The 20,972-nt window shown below is 42.3% G+C and overlaps 3 protein-coding genes across 4 annotated transcripts in view; 1 reads left to right on the top strand and 2 right to left on the bottom strand.

Moving 5' to 3' along the window:
• Positions 1 to 5,425, bottom strand: part of LOC138980530 (phosphatidylserine synthase 1-like) — a 52,598-nt gene extending 47,173 nt beyond the window's left edge. Inside the window, exons 1-3 of the mRNA XM_070353422.1 lie at positions 5,153 to 5,425; positions 2,428 to 2,519; positions 1,055 to 1,099 (exon numbers count right to left, since the gene is read on the bottom strand). Of these exons, the coding sequence (XP_070209523.1) occupies positions 1,055 to 1,099; positions 2,428 to 2,519; positions 5,153 to 5,322 (307 nt within the window). The 5' untranslated portion in view covers positions 5,323 to 5,425. The remainder of the gene's footprint in view (positions 1 to 1,054; positions 1,100 to 2,427; positions 2,520 to 5,152) is intronic.
• The window catches only part of LOC138980528 (uncharacterized), a 321,773-nt gene that overhangs the window by 198,018 nt on the left and 102,783 nt on the right, over positions 1 to 20,972 (top strand). The gene's annotated exons all lie outside the window — the stretch shown is intronic.
• LOC138980516 (uncharacterized) overlaps positions 18,306 to 20,972 on the bottom strand; it is a 4,404-nt gene continuing 1,737 nt past the window's right edge. The window contains exon 2 of the mRNA XM_070353404.1: positions 18,306 to 20,887. Coding sequence (XP_070209505.1) covers positions 20,267 to 20,866 — 600 coding nt within the window. The 5' untranslated portion in view covers positions 20,867 to 20,887 and the 3' untranslated portion in view covers positions 18,306 to 20,266. The remainder of the gene's footprint in view (positions 20,888 to 20,972) is intronic.

Below are 20,972 nucleotides of genomic sequence, written 5' to 3'. Positions count from 1 at the left end.
CGGTGGGTGCGTAACGGAACAGCAAGGCACCGCCCATCGTCTGCAATGCCGACCGCTCACTTGAAATCTAAATGATCCAAGTTCGGAAAAATCAAGTGAAATTGCGCCACTCGCTTTACATCAAATGTATCTTTACGTCATTTCCCATCCGCCTGGAGTCGATCGGTTCTAAATCTGTCGCTCTCTGTTCAACGAGAAAAAGCGAAGCAACTGAAACGCATGTTCAACATGGTTTATCTTGTGAGATTGTTGTGTGTCAAAGGCATTTGACCTGTGAATATTACTCTGATTGGCTGACTCAGGTCATGAGAATTCTTTGACTGACAGACATAATCAGGTAGAAGCGCTTAAGTTCCCATTGCGGCTGTTCTGTCTAATTCGCGGGTTTGCTTCGAAATTTCTTTTGGTCGAATTAAACGGTAATAAAACCGTTATTTGACGTTATTTCGCAGCTGGGATTCAAACACCCAATCTTGTGCATACACGGGCGTTTTATCTACTAGGCCATTGCGCCTGCCATCATAGTAGTACAGTTTGGTAGATCAGATCTAGGGGAAAAAAAATAACTCATATAAAAGTCTCGTACATATTCCACTTCTTCTTCTTCTTCTTCTGCGTTCGTGGGCTGAAACTCCCACGTACACTCGTGTTTTTGCACGAGTGGAATTTTACGTGTATGACCGTTTTTACCCCGCCATTTAGGCAGCCATACGCCGCTTTCGGAGGAAGCATGCTGGGTATTTTCGTGTTTCTATAACCCACCGAACTCTGACATGGATTACAGGATCTTTTTCGTGCGCACTTGGTCTTGTGCTTGCGTGTACACACGAAGGGGGATAAGCCACTAGCAGGTCTGCACATAAGTTGACCTGGGAGATCGGAAAAATCTCCACACTTAACCCACCAGGCGGCCGCGGCCGGGATTCGAACCCTCGACCTTCCGCTTTGGAGGCCGACGTCTTACCACCACGCCACAGCGCCCGTCACATATTCCACTAAAATTAGTCGCTTCTCATCCTCCTCAAACACACACACAAACAGATACCCAACTTACCGAAGACCATGCGCCAAATGGCTGGATGTGGACGTGTAAAAGGGCCTGGGAACAAACAATACACAAATTACCACACAGAAAACAATACATCAATTTGCTGTAGGTAACAAATCATTACCTAAATATTTGTGACTTGATATTATTTATTTTAAAAAGTACATTCACTCTCTCTCTCTCCCCACCCCCACCTCACCTTAGCCTTAAAGAGCAATAAACCATCCCAAACGCTCCAAGAGCTCTCTCTGTCTCGATCTCTCTCCTCTCATGCAAACACACTCAAGCACACACACTAGATCACACCGACAACCATGCACTGACAGAAAAAGGCTAGCAACCACAGATAGCGAACATGAGACAAGCAAACAGGGACATTTTTCAATGAGCTCTCTCTCTCTCACACACACACACACGCTTTTATTAAGTCTATTTTCACTGCTGATTATTGAAAATAAACAGAAAGATCAGCTTTACACAATACATGGATCTTCATTGGTCTGGACATCAAAACATCCAGTAAAGTGCAATATTTTCTGTGAAATCTATGTCCTTTTCAGTGTACTGCCACTTCTTCTTCTTCTGCGTTCGTGGGCTGAAACTCCCACGTACACTCGTGTATTTTGTACGAGTGGAATTTTACATGTATGACCGTTTTTTACCCCGCCATTTAGGCAGCCATACGCCGTTTTCGGAGGAAGCATGCTGGGTATTTTCGTGTTTCTATAACCCACCGAACTCTGACATGGATTACAGGATCTTTTTCGTGCGCACTTGGTCTTGTGCTTGCGTGTACACACGGGGGTGTTCGGACACCGAGGAGAGTCTGCACACAAAGTTGACTCTGAGAAATAAATCTCTCGCCGAACGTGGGGACGAACTCACGCTGACAGCGGCAAACTGGATAAAAATCCAGCGCGCTACCGACTGAGCTACATCCCCGCCCTACTGCCACTTGAAAGTGCAACCTTTTGGGGCGAACAAAGCAAGGGTGGCATTCAAAATCTTTACTTTAAACTAAAGGGCATGCACTGCTACACATATTGTTTATCAATCTGGGATTGGCAAAAGTAAATTTAAATTGGAAAGTGGACTCATTGTTTTGAGACCCCAGCCTTGTGCAGAGAGTAGGAGAAATGATACCCACCATTAGGAAAAGCCAGAACCCTGACCATGATAAAGAGAGTAGGAGAAATGATACCCACCATTAGGAAAAGCCAGAACGCTGACCATGATAAAGAGAGTAGGAGAAATGATACCCACCATTAGGAAAAGCCAGAACCCTGACCATGATAAAGAGAGTAGGAGAAATGATACCCACCATTAGGAAAAGCCAGAATGCTGACCATGATAAAGAGAGAAGGAGAAATGATACCCACCATTAGGAAAAGCCAGAACGCTGACCATGATAAAGAAGAAGATGATGCACAAGAAGCCGCTCCATATGTTGTGTTCGGAGGAACTCTCATCTCTGTAACACACACATGATAAAAAATATGTAATAATAACAGCACACTGTCATAGTATTACTTCTGTGTTCATGGAGTGAAACTCCCACATGCACATATTTTTTGCATGAGTGGGTTTGTACCTGTATGACCGTTTTTACCCCGCCATACGACGATTTCGGGGGATGCACGCTTTGGTATTTTCGTGTTGCTAGAACCCACCAAACTCTGACATGGATCGCGCATATTCCGTGGGTACAGTTCTTCTTCTTCTTCTGCGTTCGATGTTGATGGCCGTGCTAGATCCTCAGACCAGTGGCTGCCAGGAAGTCCGCAGTGGTACAGTTCTAAGCGCAGGGATTTTTTTAAATTTTTTTTAATTTGTATTTTATGCAATTCATATCGCGCACATATTCAAGGCGCAGGGATTTATTTATGCCGTGTGAGATGGAATTTGTTTACACAATACATCACGCATTCACATCGGCCAGCAGTGGAATACAGTGGAACCCCCATTTTTAAGACCTTAAAAAATGTGAGAAAATCAGGTATTAAGGCCAAAAAAAAAATAGGTGTGGTTACGGTAACATAGCCAAAAAAATAGGGTAGGAAGGTAGGCAATCACTTTTTTTTTAAAACTTTTTTTTCTAATGTGTACAAATTAAACCTACTTGACAGGGAAATAAGTGTGCGACTCGAGCGCTGTCGCTTTCATTGCGTTTTCTGCACTCGGTTTTTTTCTCTTTTTTTTTCTTTTTTTGACAAATGTAATAAAAAGTTATAGGGTCGGCCCCTAAAAATAGGGTAGGTCGGGTTACCGTAACCACACCTATTTTTTGGCTCACGAAGTGTAGCCTATGCGATCGTAACTTTGTCTGTCTGTGCGTTTGTGCGTGTGTGTGTGTGTGTGTGTGTGTGTGTGTGTGCGTGCGTGTGTGTGTATGTCTGTGGTAGAAACTTTAACATTTCCGAGTCTATGTGTGAGTGGTTATCCAAGACTATGGATAAAGCTCGCATAAGATTACGTCACGGTCAAAAGTGTTTGACGTCAATTAATGCATCATGACGGCATGCCTCCCTGTAGTCTTTCTCTCTCGCGTGGTGTGTGTGGTCTCGGTCATTGTTATTTTGAGCGGGCCGAGACTATTTGGCAGTCGTGTCCCTGTAAGTAGGCTACATGCAGACAGACAGATCTAGATCTAGTGTCTCTCTTTCTTGCACAGTGTCACCTAAGCTTACTGTGTGTGTGGGTGTGTATGTGTGACGGAGTGATTGAGTTTGTGTTACTGTTTGTCTATTTCTTACGTGAGCCTTGAAGGCTTCGCCTCTTGTTTTTTTAGGCCTAATAAGGAGGGGGTCTTACAATGGGGGTACATTTGCAGAAGTTATGAACAGAACAGAAAGTCTGAAAAAACCAAGGTCTTATTAGGAAGGTAGTCTTAAATTTTGGGGTCTAAAAAGCAGGGTTACACTGTATCCTTCTCTGCACAGGACGCAGCCAGGATGTTGATTTGTATTATGTGTCTAAGTGAAGGATTGTCTAAGCCTGTGTAAAACTAAAAGCCTGGCCAGATCTGAGATATCAATTAATTAACTTATTAAGCCAACAGGTTTTCATGGGTCTAACTCTAAGGACACGCAAAGTGTGCATTGAAGCAATATATAACAGGATTCAAAGAAACCGACTAAACTGAATCAGATGATTTCCTGTCAAACAGGACACGGTATTTTAAATATAGGCAACACAACAACTGAAACTGTTCCTATCAAGTACCAAAAGCTATAGTGCTTTAATACCTTCCCTGTTTGTGTGTTTTATCAGTAATGTGTGAAAATAAAACAACATCTGGCTGTTTAATTAAAGCAGTCATTTACAGGGGCAATTCAAGCAAAATATTAATTTCTATGTATAATGTAGCTTCATAGAAACGGACAGAGCAGCTGCAGGCAATTTCGTCCAGACTCCATCCTAAAAATGACTGACAATAGATGATTTTTTTAAGAAACTTCAGACCAGGGATTGGGGAACTAGCTACCGTCTTGAAAAAAAACTCTTCTACTGGCCCGGGTCCAGAGGCCGCACCTGAAGTCTATAAAATCTGTTAAAATAACATTTACAATGTAATCCAGTGGCACAGGCACATACACTTGCCCCGCTAGGCACTCATCTAAATTCGTACCAACTCACACTAGTCACAAACGCACCAATAAACACACACACGCACACGCACGCCCCTGACACAGCCCCCTTGCCACGAACACCCCAATCCCTCGTTTAACTTTAAGGATAGTCTTCTTGACGCTTGACCGACTACTGAAAGCGGGTACCAAGATCCGCACCTTGTACTTGTAGTTGTAATGCCAGGGTCACTCACGCGATTCGCAGTAACCCATGGCGTGACATTTCGCCAGACATGATTCACTGCACACTCCCCTCATGCTGATGCCGGTAGGATACTAAAGACGGCCAACGGACGAAGATGCTTTCTTCTTTACATTTACTCCACAACTTGTCTAGCTTTAGGTTCGACTCAAATCACAGGAAAATCAGACACCTAGTCCAAGCTCAAACAAAAGAAGGGCTCATCCATTTCAGCTGATGAAAAACAAACATTCCGTGCATCGATCGAGCATGCACACAGGATCGCTAACTTACCTTGTAAATGCCAAATAGAGAAGCCCCGATATGCATAAAATCAGCAATGTGATCGTATGAGGTTTGTAGAAGAAGTCGAGAGATATATCGGCCACAGCTCTTTCATTGATGATGACACGAAAATACTGATCGTCTGCCCTAACATCTTCGTTCCTCGTGGCTGCTGCCATTTTCACTGCTGGCTGTCTTTGGCTTTGGTAGAGATCATAACCAAGAACCGCCACTCTCCAACACTCATCTCATCAGAGCAGACGACAGACAATTACAAAATGTGAACCATCCTGAAAATAAACAAATTATACAACCAATTATTTCATACATTTTGTTCAAAAATATGATTTTATGGAACAAGGAAACACAGAATAATTATAATTTAAAAACATGGTTTGCAACGTTTGTGTAAAAATTGTGTTAACTGTCTAAGGGAGGCAACAGTGATTCATCATCAACTTTGTGTACTCAGGAGTCGTGTCCCTTGAATGTTCTATCGTTCTGCTATTCAGAGCCTGATTCAGAGAGTGGGGTCAGGCTGGATAAGCCCGGAACTCTCATTGTTATTAGGAACCGATTCGAGCATTAAAACAACAACAACACTTGAACAACAACAACAACAACAACAACAACAACAACAAGTTCAACAACAACGTCAAGAAGAAGAAAACCAACCCGGTGTCGCCTGTCGTACAAGGTCGGGAAAATCCTTGTCAGCCAAACCGAAAGTTCTACTGTCTATGCAGCTATCCATGACTTGTTTCTAAACTGAGATCCTCCACCTCCCCCTCCTCCTCAATTTTCGCCTTAAGTCTAAGTTGATAACAAATAGCCTACAAGACTTTAAACGACGGGGGGCGAAGTGACGGCGAAGACTGACATCGGCTTCCTAATTATGAGGTCGTGTGTTCAAGTCCCGGCCGCGGCTGCCTGGTGGTTTTAGGTTGGAGATTTTCCCGATCTCCCAGGTCAACTTATGTGCAGACTTGCTCAGTAGTAGGCCTACCTTATCGGCCCTTCGTGTGTACACGCAAGCACAACAGAGACCACGTGCGCACGGAAAAGATCCGGTGATCCATGTCAGAGTTCGGTGGGTTATCGAAACACGAAAATACCCAACATGCTTCCCCCGAAAGCGGCGTATGGCAGCCTGAATGGCGGGGTAAAAACGGTCATGCACGTAAAAACCTGCCGGTGTAACACGAGAAAATTACTCCCACAAACATGTTACTCCCTTTACGAAAAAGCACTCCCCAATTACACGAGAAAATTACTCCCCACGACAGGTGAGTTCCAAGTAAACATTTCGTACACAAATGGTACTCCTCCGACGAATAAAAAAGGAATAAATTACTTCACCCTTACACGAGCAATTTAACTTCCCATGCCAGGTGTACGAAATTTATACTCCCTTGTCCCCTCTTATAGTCTTGGTGGTGGAAGGGGTGGAGGGAGGGTAGTGCGACATTCGTTTGCGCGAGATCACATATTGGCATTATCCCTTTGCCCGCATCCCATTTTCGCGTACGAGATTTTTACTGGAAGTAATAACAAGTCGCGTAAGGCGAAATTACTACATTTAGTCAAGCTGTGGAACTCACAGAATGAAACTGAACGTAGTCCGCCGCTAGTTTGCGCTGTGCTTCATAGCACGCTTTACTGTACCTCTCTTCGTTTTAACTTTCTGAGCGTGTTTTTAATCCAAACATATCATATCTATATGTTTTTGGAATCAGGAACCGACAAGGAATAAGATGAAAGTGTTTTTAAATTGATTTCGAAAATTTAATTTTGATCATAATTTTTATTTTTTTTAATTTTCAGAGCTTGTTTTTAATCCAAATATAACATATTTATATGTTTTTGGAATCAGAAAATGATGAAGAATAAGATGAACGTAAATTTGGATCGTTTTATAAAAAATATATTTTTTTTACAATTTTCAGATTTTTAATGACCAAAGTCATTAATTAATTTTTAAGCCACCAAGCTGAAATGCAATACCGAAGTCCGGCCTTTGTCGAAGATTGCTTGACCAAAATTTCAATCAATTTGATTGAAAAATGAGGGTGTGACAGTGCCGCCTCAACTTTTACAAAAAGCCGGATATGACGTCATCAAAGACATTTATCGAAAAAAATGAAAAAAACGTCCGGGGATATCATACCCAGGAACTCTCGTGTCAAATTTCATAAAGATCGGTCCAGTAGTTTACTCTGAATCGCTCTACACACACACATGCACACACACACACACACAGACACACATACACCATGACCCTCGTCTCGATTCCCCCTCTATGTTAAAACATTTAGTCAAAACTTCACTAAATGTAAAAATGGGGAGTAAACATTTCGTGGAGGGAGTCATTTTTTCGTGCCTTGGGGAGTTCTTTTCTCGTACGAAAAATTTACTCGGAGTAAGAATTTCGTTCGAAATTTTTACTCCGGAGTAAATTTTTCGTGGAGTAAAAATGTCGTGTTACACTGGCACTCGTGGACGAAAGAAGCCTATGACTGCACGAAGAAGAAGAAGAATAGACTTAACACTTGTCACACAAGTCTCTCAGTCAATGAAATTATTGCGTATGACGGAATCAAAATAAGAGAGAGAGAGGGGGAGAGAGAGAGAGGGGGGGGGGGGAGAGAGAGAGAGAGAGAGAGAGAGAGAGAGAGAGAGAGAGAGAGAGGGAGAGAGAGAGAGAGACAATGACAATGACAATGACATTTACAATTCTTTATTTTACGAGGGTAACAGAAAAAGCATAGGTATACTTATTTTGCATCTGGCCCTCGCCCTAAAGAGGGACTAAAATACTACAATACCTACTACTACATGAATACATAATTAGTGAAAGAGTATAAGTTTATGTACATAAGCAGATTATATGCAAACATTGTAATTCTTAAATGTTTATGACTAGGTGCAAAGTAAAAATTTGCAAATCAAAATAAAGTCAGAACCAAAAAACAAACCCTCTTGCATATCACCACACATACATGTCCCTAATAGTTAAGCTGCTTGTGAGCACGTCATATCTATATGTTTTTGGAATCAGGAACCGACAAGGAATAAGATGAAAGTGTTTTTAAATTGATGTCGAAAATGTAATTTTGATAATAGATTTGATCGTTTTATAAAAAAAAATTATTTTTACAATTTTCAGATTTTTAATGACCAAAGTCATTAATTAATTTTAAAGCCACCAAGCTGAAATGCAATACCGAAGTCCGGATATCATACCCAGGAACTCTCATGTCAAATTTCATAAAGATCGGTCCAGTAGTTTACTCGGAATCGCTCTACACTCACACACGCACACACACACACAGACACACATACACCACGACCCTCGTCTCGATTCCCCCTCTATGTTAAAACATTTAGTCAAAACTTGACTAAATGTAAAGATACGGTATATTCAGTTATTTAGACAGCGGCTTCGCGTCACCAGCCAGGAACCCTCCTTTGACAATAACTCTTGTATTCCTCTTCGTAGAAGCAAGAGTTGTTTCTCTTTGACCGTAAATAGAGAATACTATATACATGGCTTGCTGTGTCGTACCAGATTTACACGAGTTTTTTTAAAAATAATTTTGAACTGCGAGAGAAAGCGAGCTGTTCACTATTTGAAAAAGCATCGAGTGTAAATCTGGTACGACACAGCAAGCCATGTAGTATTCTGTTTATCCTACATACTGTACTTACGTGTATTTTACTGAAAATGTCCTGCAGTCGAGGCAGATAAATTGAAGACGCTTGTTTTGGAACCTCGATCTCTTCTAAAGCCTCGTGCAATCTATTACGTCAAAGCAAAGAAACGTCACTCTGAAAGTGTGGCGTGACGTGTTAGTTCTAAAGATTCATCGAGGGTAATTAGCGAGCGCAATTTTTGTTTCTATAATGACGTTTGTCTCGGTGACTTTGGCATCATAAGCAGTGAAAAACAGGTCCCTGCCAGACTTGCTTGACATGACCTCATTTACATGATATACACACACGTGATTTGAACGAATATTATCTCACGGGTGTCTCTCTCACTTTCTTTCTTTCTTTCTTTATTTGGTGTTTAACGTCTTTTTCAACCACGAAGGTTATATCGCGACGGGGAAAGGGGGGAGAGGGGATAGAGCCACTTGTCAATTGTTTCTTGTTCACAAAAGCACTAATCAAAAAATTGCTCCAGGGGCTTGCAACGTTGTACAATATATGACCTTACTGGGAGAATGCAAGTTTCCAGTACAAAGGACTTAACATTTCTTACATACTGCTTGACTAAAATCTTTACAAACATTGACTATATTCTATACAAGAAACACTTAACAAGGGAAAAAGGAGAAACAGAATCCGTTAGTCGCCTCTTACGACATGCTGGGGAGCATCGGGTAAATTCTTCCCCCTAACCCGCGGGGGTCTGTCCGGGTGGCTAGCGGGGGACGTTTTTACATTTAGTCAAGTTTTGACTAAATGTTTTAACATAGAGGGGGAATCGAGACGAGGGTCAATCAATCAATCAATCAATATGAGGCTTTTTCGCGTATTCCGTGGGTACAGTTCTAAGCGCAGGGATTTATTTATTTATTTTAATTTTTATTTTAATTTTGTGCAATTTATATCGCGCACATACTCCAGGCGCAGGGATTTATTTATGCCGTGTGAGATGGAATTCTTTTTACACAATACATCACGCATTCACATCGGCCAGCAGATCGCAGCCATTTTGGCGCATAATCCTACTTTTCACGGCCAATTATTCCAAGTCACACGGGTATTTTGGTGGACATTTTTATCTATGCCTGTACAATTTTGCCAGGAAAGACCCTTTTGTCAATCGTGGGATCTTTAACGTGCACACCCCAATGTAGTGTACACGAAGGGACCTCGGTTTTTCGTCTCATCCGAAAGACTAGCAATTGAACCCACCACCTAGGTTAGGAAAGGGGGGAGAAAATTGCTAACGCCCTGACCCAGGGTCGAACTCGCAACCTCTCGCTTCCGAGCGCAAGTGCGTTACCACTCGGCCACCCAGTCTTGCATGGTCGTGGTGTATGTGTGTGTCTGTCTGTCTGTGCGTGTGTGTGTGTAGAGCGATTCAGACCAAACTACTGGACCGATCTTTATGAAATTTGACATGAGAGTTCCTGGGTATGATATCCCCGGACGTTTTTTTTTTTCGATAAATACCTTTGATGACGTCATATCCGGCTTTTTGTAAAAGTTGAGGTCACACCCTCATTTTTTAATCAAATTGTTTGAAATTTTTGTAAAGCAATCTTCAACGAAGTCCGGACTTCGGTATTGCATTTCAGCTTGGTGGCTTAAAATTTAATTGATGACTTTGGTCATTAAAAATCTGAACATTGTAATATTTTTTTTTCTCATATAAAACGATCCAAATTTACGTTCATCTTATTCTACATCATTTCCTGATTCCAAAACCATGTACATGTGTTATATTTGGATTACAAACAAGCTCTGAAAATTAAAAATATAACAATTATGGTCAAAATTAAATTTCCGAAATCGATTTAAAAACAATTTCATCTTATTCCTTGTCGGTTCCTGATTCCAAAAACATATAGATACATGTATGATATGTTTGGATTAAAAACACGCTCAGAAAGTTAAAACGAAGAGATGTACATTACAAGACAATGCGAAAAAAAGACATCTTTTGCAAAAAGGCACATAGAAAGTTTTGCAGATTCACATTCAGTTCAAATTCCAACACAATGCGAAAAACACAGCCATCCTATACAGAAATTCACATGGAAAGTTTCGCAAATTCATATTCCATTCCAATTCCAACACAATGCGATAAAAATCAGACATCCGGATCCTTTGCAGAGATTTACATGGAGAGTTTCACAAATTCATATTCAGTTCAAATTCACAACAAGAACTTGTTAGTGCAACAGATTTGTGAGGGCATACTTGCTTTGTATGAACAGAGGTGTTTACGAAGAAAACGATAGATACAAATAATTGAATAAGTGTAAGTTGGCTGGCGCGTACGCGTGCCACCCCTGAAAAAGGCGAGAACAAGAACTAGTGCAGGAACCAAACTGCCAAACAACCAAACATGGACGTTCTTTTGTGAAAGGCAATTTCAGGCATGAAAGTTGATCATCTGAAATGTGGTGTTACAAACGGACAGGATCACCACTGTAGTGTTTTTGAAAAGAAGAGGATTATCAGTTGGATTATAACCAAAAATGGCCAACAGGAGCTGGCAGGAACAACGGGACACTTCTCATTATTCAGGTAAGTCGGAGTTTTTTTTTCAGTAGATCTAGTGAAGAATATTATTTGGACTTGAATTTATTTGTTTTTTTGGGCAGTTTTTTTGGTTTATTTTACCCCCCCCCCCCCTTTCTTTCATGTGGCTAGTTGCCCTTGTTTAGCCCAGACCACACGACAGGCAATTGGAATCGTTACAACTTAATGAGGTATACACCAGTTCATAGAGAGAAACGCCAGGTGTGTACAGTGGAAACCTCCTATCAAGACACCCCGTGTTGAGACCTCCCTATCAAGACACCCCGTGTTGAGACCTCCCGATTTTTAAGCTCCTAGTTTGTCCGATGGAACACTTCCACTAAGACTCCATAGCCTCCCGATTAAAAGCTTCTAGTTTTGCAGAATGTTTTGTTGGGCACATTTGTAAATTTGCCTCAATATTAAGACCCACTCCTTTTTAAGACATACGTAATTAAAGGTCTTAAAAGGGGGTTCCATTGTATTTTGTATATCTGTCATGTGTCGTGGTAGCATCCGTGAGACATCTTAATACAATCCTTTGACCACAGAACTACATAGCCCAGCTGTGACTAGTCATATGTAGCTCTGTGGATCCCGCACGTGTATGGCCTCGTTTTGGTGAGTCAGCCTCGCGAACAGGGGAGCATTCATCAGTTTTGCGATTTACGTGTTCTTCGAAAATAGGATTATGATGTGATTGTGGTTGCACTGAGACGGAAACTCTGACAGGGATTATCTTTAAACTAGTTTATTCTATTGCAAAAATTATGTTGGGAGATTTGTGTCAGTGATGGGATTTGTATGTAAACATATATGGCGTGCACGCGCGCGTCACGTATGTGTGTGTGTGTGTGTGTGTGTGTGTGTGTGTGTGTGTGCTCGTTTTGTCGGCTTAACTTTCTGTGTTGTAAGCCTTTCTGCATGACTATCTGTGTTGTAAGCCTTTCTGCATGACTGTCTATGTCGTAAACCAATTCAGAATTAAGTTGCTGACATGTAAGACAACGATACAAGATTATTAACGGTATCAGATGAATAAATAGAAAAGATTATGAACGATTACAGACGATCCGACTGACACAAGAAGAAGGTATAACAACATTCAGGCGGCGATTGATGTCATTCGCTTTGACATTCGAGAGCCTTCCTCGAAAACAATGTTCAGCTGATCTTGAATCTCGCACATAATCTGTATCATTCAACAGGTCTGTACACACGTACAGATGTTGTTTTTGGGGCCCAGGGTGACCTTGACCCGTGAAAGGGGGCGTTAAACAGCCATTACCTAACGCTGACCCGTGTGTACAGCTCTTATTGGGAACAGTGGAACACCCCCCCCCCCCCCCAAGACTCCACTACATCTGAGAAATGCAGGTGATTAAAAAGGAGGGAGTCTTAAAATGGGGGTAACTTGTACAGTGGCTTTGAAGAGAAAATCTAAAATTAAAAAAAAAAGCAAGATCTTAAATTGGGTGGTCTTAAAAGAGGTTATGGGTGTCTGATTGGACAGGTTTGCACCTGTAGGCAAAAAAGGTGTAATAAAATGTTCAGTCCTAGTGTCTTTGACTGTTAGAAGGGGGCGTTAAACAGCTATTTATCAAACGGTGACCCGAGATAGACTGTACGTACGGAACTTGTTATTGCCAGAGGTTGACAGTGTCTGCTGAGCCCTTGTCGGATAAAGGGGAGACAATCAACGGGTCACCCTGCGTGTACCGTAAACCTTGGTGTTTACTTATAAGCTTCTTCTTCTTCTTCTTCTTCTTCGTTCATGGGCTTATATATCTATAGACTCCCACGTTCACTCATGTGTTTAGCACGACATGACCGTTTTTAGCCCGCCATTCAGGCAGCATACGTTTCGGGGGAGGCATGCTGGGTATTTTGTGTGTGTTTCTATAACCCACCGAACTCTGACATGGATTACAGGATCTTTTCCGTGCGCACTTGGTCTTGTGCTTGCGTGTACACATGAAGGGGGTTAAGTCACTTGCAGGTCTGCACATAAGTTGACCTGGGAGATCGGAAAAATCTCCACTCTTAACCCACCAGGCGGCAGCGACCGGGATTCGAACTCACCACCACGCCACTGCGCCCATCGTATTTACTTAATCAAAAATAAGAATTGTAGGTTGTTGGAACGTTTAATTATTGAAAAAAAGCACGTGACATGTACAGTACGTCACCCACTGGTCTTTGAAGTAGACAAACAGACAAACACTTATGGTACAGACAGACAAACACTTATGGTACAGACAGACAAACACTTATGGTACAGACAGACAAACACTTATGGTACAGACAGACAAACACTTATGGTACAGACAGACACACACTTATGGTACAGACAGACAAACACTTATGGTACAGACAGACAAACACTTATGGTACAGACAGACAAACACTTATGGTACAGACAGACAAACACTTATGGTACAGACAGACAAACACTAATAATACAGACAGACAAACACTTATGGTACAGACAGACAAACACTAATAATACAGACAGACAAACACTTATGGTACAGACAGACAAACACTTATGGTACAGACAGACAAACACTAATAATACAGACAGACAAACACTTATGGTACAGACAGACAAACACTTATGGTACAGACAGACAAACACTTATGGTACAGACAGACAAACACTAATAATACAGACAGACAAACACTTATGGTACAGACAGACAAACACTTATGGTACAGACAGACAAACACTTATGGTACAGACAGACAAACACTTATGGTACAGACAGACAAACACTTATGGTACAGACAGACAAACACTTATGGTACAGACAGACAAACACTTATGGTACAAGTGATGAACTTATTATTATGAACATAAGTTCATTATTTGTATCCTAAGTGTTTGTCTGTCTGTCTGTCTGTCTGTCTGTCTGTCTGTCTACTGAGTCGACGTATTGTAAATGTAATGTTTTTGTTAAATTATATATATACTAATAAACGTTCCATCCTGCAACTTTTAATTCTGAATTTTGGAACGTTAGGAGTACATCCGATTTTAGAATTCTTGGGTGTTTACTGTAATGCCTGGCGATACATTCTGAGTAAGTTATTCGTCCTTGATCTTCGGCTTAGCGCCATTTTCCTGTTATTGTCATTTTGCTTTTGGTCACTTGTTTGTACTTTTCTCCGTGACCCCGTTGGGCTGGTCGTGTCATTTTCTGGGACACATCGGGTTTTGTTGCTTGCTTGACTGATGTAAGGGGGCGGGCGGGGGGATGTCTGTCATCCTGAAGGGGGTGGGGATTGAAGGGGGGGGGGGGGGTGTTGACGGTGGTGGTGGTGGTGGTTGTGGTGGTGATGGTGGTGCCGCCCTGAAGAGGGAGGGGCAGAGCGGGAAAGGACTGTCATCCCCAAAGAGCAATGAGTAGCTTTTTTTTAAAGGAAAAGAAAATTTGGCTTTTACGTTGAATACGATACAGTCTTGCACTAATTGAAAACAGAAGTTCTCGGCTACCCCAAAATGGGCGTAGCACCTTGAATTCTTGAAAAGCGACCTTTTCCTCCCTCAGAAGGCCCGAAACCAGGAGGTTCATATTCTTGCTTTCGGAATTAAGGCATATGAGTAGTGTTGGAAGCCACTAAAACATTGTCATATTGGTTACATTCATTCCGTAATTTTGCGTCTGAAAAAAATACATGAAACACATGATAACGGATATGTAGTGCGTCCCACAACCCGCTGTTTTCAGGGTTAGTGCGTCGCAAGAACCCCTCCATTAATACCTGGTCCGTTTTGTGGTTTGGAGTGCGTAGTTTTTGATTTCATTTCTATGCATTTTCTGAGCTTTAAGACAAGACTTGCTGATTAGAGAGTATTGTACAGCTTCTCTTGTCTTTTTCAACAGACAAATATCAAAGTACTATGATGTGAAGCGTTTCAATGTAGCAAAGATCTTTTGGGCTGGCCAAACTATTTTATTTTTACAATACAATACAACACAACACAACACAACACAACACAACACAACACAACACAACAAAACGCAACGCAACGCAACGCAACGCAACGCAACGCAACGCAACACAACACAACACAACACAACACAACACAACACTGACAACACAACACAACACAACGCAACGCAACGCAATACAATATAACAATACAATACAATACATAACAATACAATACAATACAATACAATACAATACACATAATACTTTCATAATTTACATTGATTTACCTGAGAGTGTAACGTAGGCGTTTTTCCACATTTACTGTAACCTATATCATGTTTTTATTGACACAACAATTCAAGTCTTACAGCACACGGGGCTTATCGGTAGGCAGTTAATCAGCGACCTGAGTTGATTCAAAGTCAGAGGTCACCCGACAGGTGATAAAGCACCCGTACCCCGATAAACTTTCTCTACACCTGTCTTATCTATGAAGGCCGTGTACTTCAAATCTCTTATTCGTATCCGTTACAATTCAAGGACATATATTGTCCTCCTATCTCTAACTCTTTGTCCGCCTGTCTACTGTCGATGTTGAACTAGATCAGGACACCGTAGGCTAGACGTTATTGGCAAAACATGTTTACTTTGCGGTGTTCCACATATTAAGTATATATTTTACATATATATATATCATACCTCTTGGCACTGATCAGCTTTTTACATTTAGTCAAGTTATGACTAAATGTTTTAACATCGAGGGGGGAATCGAGACGAGGGTCGTGGTGTATGTGTGTGTGTGTGTGCGTGCGTGTAGAGCGATTCAGACCAAACTACTGGACCGATCTTTATGAAATTTGACATGAGAGTTCCTGGGTATGATATCCCCGAACGTTTTTTTCATTTTTTTGATAAATGTCTTTGATGACGTCATATCCGGCTTTTCGTGAAAGTTGAGGCGGCACTGTCACGCCCTCATTTTTCAACCAAATTGGTTGAAATTTTGGTCAAGTAATCTTCGACGAAGCTCTAAAAATTAAAAATATAAAAATTATGATAAAAATTAAATTTCCGAAATCGATTTAAAAACAATTTCATCTTATTCCTTGTCGGTTCCTGATTCCAAAAACATATAGATATGATATGTTTGGATTAAAAACACGCTCAGAAAGTTAAAACAAAGAGAGGTACAGAAAAGCGTGCTATCCTTCTTAGCGCAACTACTACCCCGCTCTTCTTGTCAATTTCACTGCCTTTGCCATGAGCGGTGGACTGACGATGCTACGAGTATACGGTCTTGCTGAAAAATGGCATTGCGTTCAGTTTCATTCTGTGAGTTCGACAGCTACTTGACTAAATATTGTATTTTCGCCTTACGCGACTTGTTTTCCCTTAAATTTAGTTGATTTTTAAGGAGGTTACTTCCCTTAGTCTCGGTATGGTTTGCAACATGTGCCAACAGTTTTTAGTTTTTTTGAGAAAAGAAAAAAAAGTTTTAGGGTCAGGGTGAAAAATTAGGGTCGGTCGGGTTACCCTAAACCAACATAATACTAAATACTATTTTTATTTGGCCTTATGAACTATTTGATGAAAACTCGTCTAAATGTAGAAGACCTTCTTGAAGGTCGTGGCGCGAACGCAGTGGGTGTTGGGTTTCTTGTATTCATTCTCATTGTCCATGTTTTCAGTTTTTATGGAACTACTCCCTGAAATTCGAGTCTACTTGGGGTGGATAATTATGATAAGGGTGTTTGGCATTGTCTGCGAAGTTACTGTCCCCGAAATAGAGCGAGTGAGACAAAGGGACAAAGGGGACAGAGTGTGCGTGACAATCGACAGTGTCTGTAAAAAGGCTGGCATGAAAACTGATACAATCAGGTCTTGTCGCAAGTGACGTTGTTCGTTTTGCTTCGTTGAACACCGACTCAGGTAAAACTACAGAATACAGTGGAACCCCTTGTTTAAGACCTCAAAAAATCTGACAAGATCAGGGATCAAAAAGGAGGGAGTCTTAAAATGGGGGTAAATTTGACAGAGGTTATGAATGGAAAGTCTGAGAAAACAAGGAGGGAGTCTTAAAATGGGGGTCTTAAAAGGGGGGTTCCACTGCAGACTTCTTCTTCTTTCTTCTTCTGCGTTCGTGGGCTGAAACTCCCACGTACACTCGTGTTTTTTGCACGAGTGGAATTTTACGTGTATGACCGTTTTTTACCCCGCCATTTAGGCAGCCATACGCCGTTTTCGGAGAAGCATGCTGGGTATTTTCGTGTTTCTATAACCCACCGAACTCTGACATGGATTACAGGATCTTTTTCGTGTGCACTTGGTCTTGTGCTTTGCGTGTACACACGGGGGTGTTCGGACACCGAGGAGAGTCTGCACACAAAGTTGACTGAGAAATAAATGTGTGTGTGTGTATGTGTGTGTTTGCGTGCGTGCGTGTGTGTGCGAGTGTGCGTGTGTGTGCTCGTGTGGGTGCGTGCATGCGTGCGTGTGTGTGCGTGAGTGTGTTTGTGCGTGCGTGTCTGTGTTTGATTGTGCTCGAGTATGCGTGCGTTTGTCTGTTCATGTGTGTGTTTGTGATTGTGTGCGTGCGCGTGTCTGTTTCTATGTGTGTGTTCATTGCTTCGTGTGTGTGTGTGTGTTCCTGTGCGTGAGTGTGTGAGTGTGCGCGCGAACGAGTAATGTGTAGGTATGTAAGAGAGAGAGAGGTAGGTTTGATCTGTTTGCGTCAGGTGGTAGGTTTGATCTGTTTGCGTCAGGTGGCTCAGTAAATTTTGTCTGTTGGGTAGTAACATTTGCGACATGATCATGCCGCTGGTTCTCACACCATCCTCACCGCCATGCCATGTATCACCACCACCACCACCAGCACCATCACGCACACACTCACACACACACACACTCTCTCTCTCTCTCTCTCACTCTCACACACACACACATTCATAGACACACAAAGAATCAGTTTGTATATTTTTAGTATTTTATTTTCCATTCATGTAAATATGAAAAGAAAAAATTCTTTATGCGAGGCACAATTTTGTGTAAAGTGGCACAAGAATCATTCACGTATAATTTACACAGCCATCCTTTTCAATCAATTGGAATTAGAATCCAATAAGTGCATCAGTGTTGCACTAGCAGCATAATACCCAAAGAATCGTTGACAGTTTAACGAAAAACACTGATCCTGGAAATGCATTGAACTAAATTAGAAACTGCAGTACATTCGGAAACTGCAGCATACTTTGTTGGAATGAAATCAACCTTCTCTCTCTAGGACCATGACACATTCCATGTTACCCCTAATAACTGCGGTTTAGTTGCCATGCCGTCAACCTGTCGTCTTCAAGGGTATGACAAAGTACAAGGTACCCCTAACTGAATAGGGCCCGAGCAATTCCTTGGTCGAGAAACTGGTACCCGCCTTGTCTCACTCCCTTTGACTCTAGCTGAGAAGGCGTGACTGACCTTAGCCCGCAGAGTAACACGAGAGATATCAAAAGAGATGTTAGATACAAGTGACACAGAATCTATCATAAGAGGGGCTTTTACAGTTTGTACATAATAGGATTTTCACCTGCATTAAATTTGTAAGGTTGGCTTTTACAACTTGAACATTGAAGATATCGACATACATGAACCACATTCTTCTATTTTCGTCTAAACCATCAGCAGTTTGCGCTCCGACCTATCGATTATGCGCACATAAAAAACAAGTGACCAAAATACACGAAGAATAGGTGTGCTAAAGGCATCACTACTATGCTTGTATGGAATGGTCCTGTGTCATGTGTGACATCGAATTGTTGATAAAACCACAAAAACTATGGTAATGACAGCAAACAGAAAAAAAGATTGATGCACTAAAAGTAAAGGAGCATCACCCACACACAACACACACACACTGTACACAGACAAGGACATAACTGAATTTTGCCTTTTTTGTACAGGAATGTGTACACAATGCGGATTGTAAGGTAAAGTTATGGGATAATTATTGACTTGATTTTAGAGTCCTGAGTTGAAACATTTTCATTCACTCTTGCATACAAAGACAAAATGATGCACCAAGAGGCTGTCTGGGCAATTCCTTGGCCAGTATGCTCGTCTCGGCATACACAAAGTCTCTCTCTCTCTCTCTCTCTCTCTCTCTCTCTCTCTCTCTCTCTCTCTCTCTCTCTCTCTCTCTCTCACACACACACACATTTGTTCCCTGAACAGCACATTTGTGATTTGGCACAAACACAGCTATGTTGACCTTCACATTGCATAGATACAACATTCTGCTTGTTCGATCGTTTCCATGGTTTCAACACCATCTGATCTTGAGACAGCTTGTGTGTCGTTCTTTTGTTCCCAAGTTACAAGTTCGAAAAGGCATTTGAGCGCGAAATGTAACTTGAGCAGTCATAGGTGGTACCTTTGGCAGATGTTTCAACAAAGGCAGTGTTCGTTTCGATGTCTGTGGACTATACAGTCTCGTAATTTGACCAATGTTTGTACAAAGGCAATGTCTTTCTCGATCTCTTTAGACTATATATATATATAATACAGTCTTATGAACCCGTCGGGTCGTATACTAACGCGATCTGAGCTACCAATCAAAGGCTAGCAGAGTCGCTCTCACCTCGCAAACCAAGGCATTTGTTACCTGTGGTTGGTTGTTATTGCACATGCTCCATTCTCGTCCAATGGAAAGTCTTCTCGGCAGAATGGTCTCTGACTAATTCACCTTCATCTCATCATGCTACATTGACTGAGCAGCGTGAGTTCAAAGCGAGCTGAGTCCGATGACCTGAGTTGAGCGTTAAGCGAGGGCAGACTTGCGGACAGAACCGGGGGGGAGGAGGCAGCGGCAAGATCCAGTCCGTCAACTTGCAGGAAGTGGCCGACATACAGGAGTCCAGGACTACCGGTCAAAGTCTACCCCTTGTAGGAGCTGTTGTCGGGGCGCAGGTCCTTGTAGAAGATGACTGTGCCCACCATTTCGCCGTTGGTCATGACGCCGCCCATGGGCAGACAACCGACCTGCTGGAGGCCGGGGACGGCCTTGATGATCTTGAGCATGGCGGTGTTGTTGGAGAAGGTGTCGACGTACATGCCCATGAAGCCGAGCTTGGCGGCCAGGTCCACACACAGGTCCATGCAGAGCTTGCCCAGCCCGCGGCCTCTCTGGTTGTCCTTGACGATGATGAAGGGGTCAGCCACGGGGCAGCCTCGCGAGTACTTGCTGATCGCCAGGATGAAGGCAGCCACCATCTCCCCGTCGTCTTTGTCGATGACAACAAAGCGGTAGCCGTCGTCGATGTCGGCGCGGAACTCGCTCTCATCGCTGTACTCGTCGACCCCGAAGCCCTGGCCGCGCTGAGCCGCCGCGCAGATCATGTCGTACGTCTGAGAGATCTGTTCGTCTGTCATGACGTCGATGAGGAAGGTCTGTGGCTCCCCCTGGCGGGACTTGCAGGTGGTTGTGAAGGGCGTGACGTTGGCGGCCCGCTTGCGGTTCTCTACTTTGTCCAGCATGATGTCAGGTAGCGAAGGGTTCTGTAAACACAAAGAGACAAGACACTGTTAGTGTTGTTGATAACCATAGTCACTTCAAACAAGTATGGTTAGAACAGTTATTTAC

The sequence above is a fragment of the Littorina saxatilis genome, linkage group LG11, assembly GCF_037325665.1.
Source record: "Littorina saxatilis isolate snail1 linkage group LG11, US_GU_Lsax_2.0, whole genome shotgun sequence".
In the NCBI taxonomy this organism is placed as follows: Eukaryota; Metazoa; Mollusca; class Gastropoda; order Littorinimorpha; family Littorinidae; genus Littorina; species Littorina saxatilis.
Note: the sequence above shows the minus strand (reverse complement) of the source record. Positions and strands in the feature narration are given on the sequence as shown.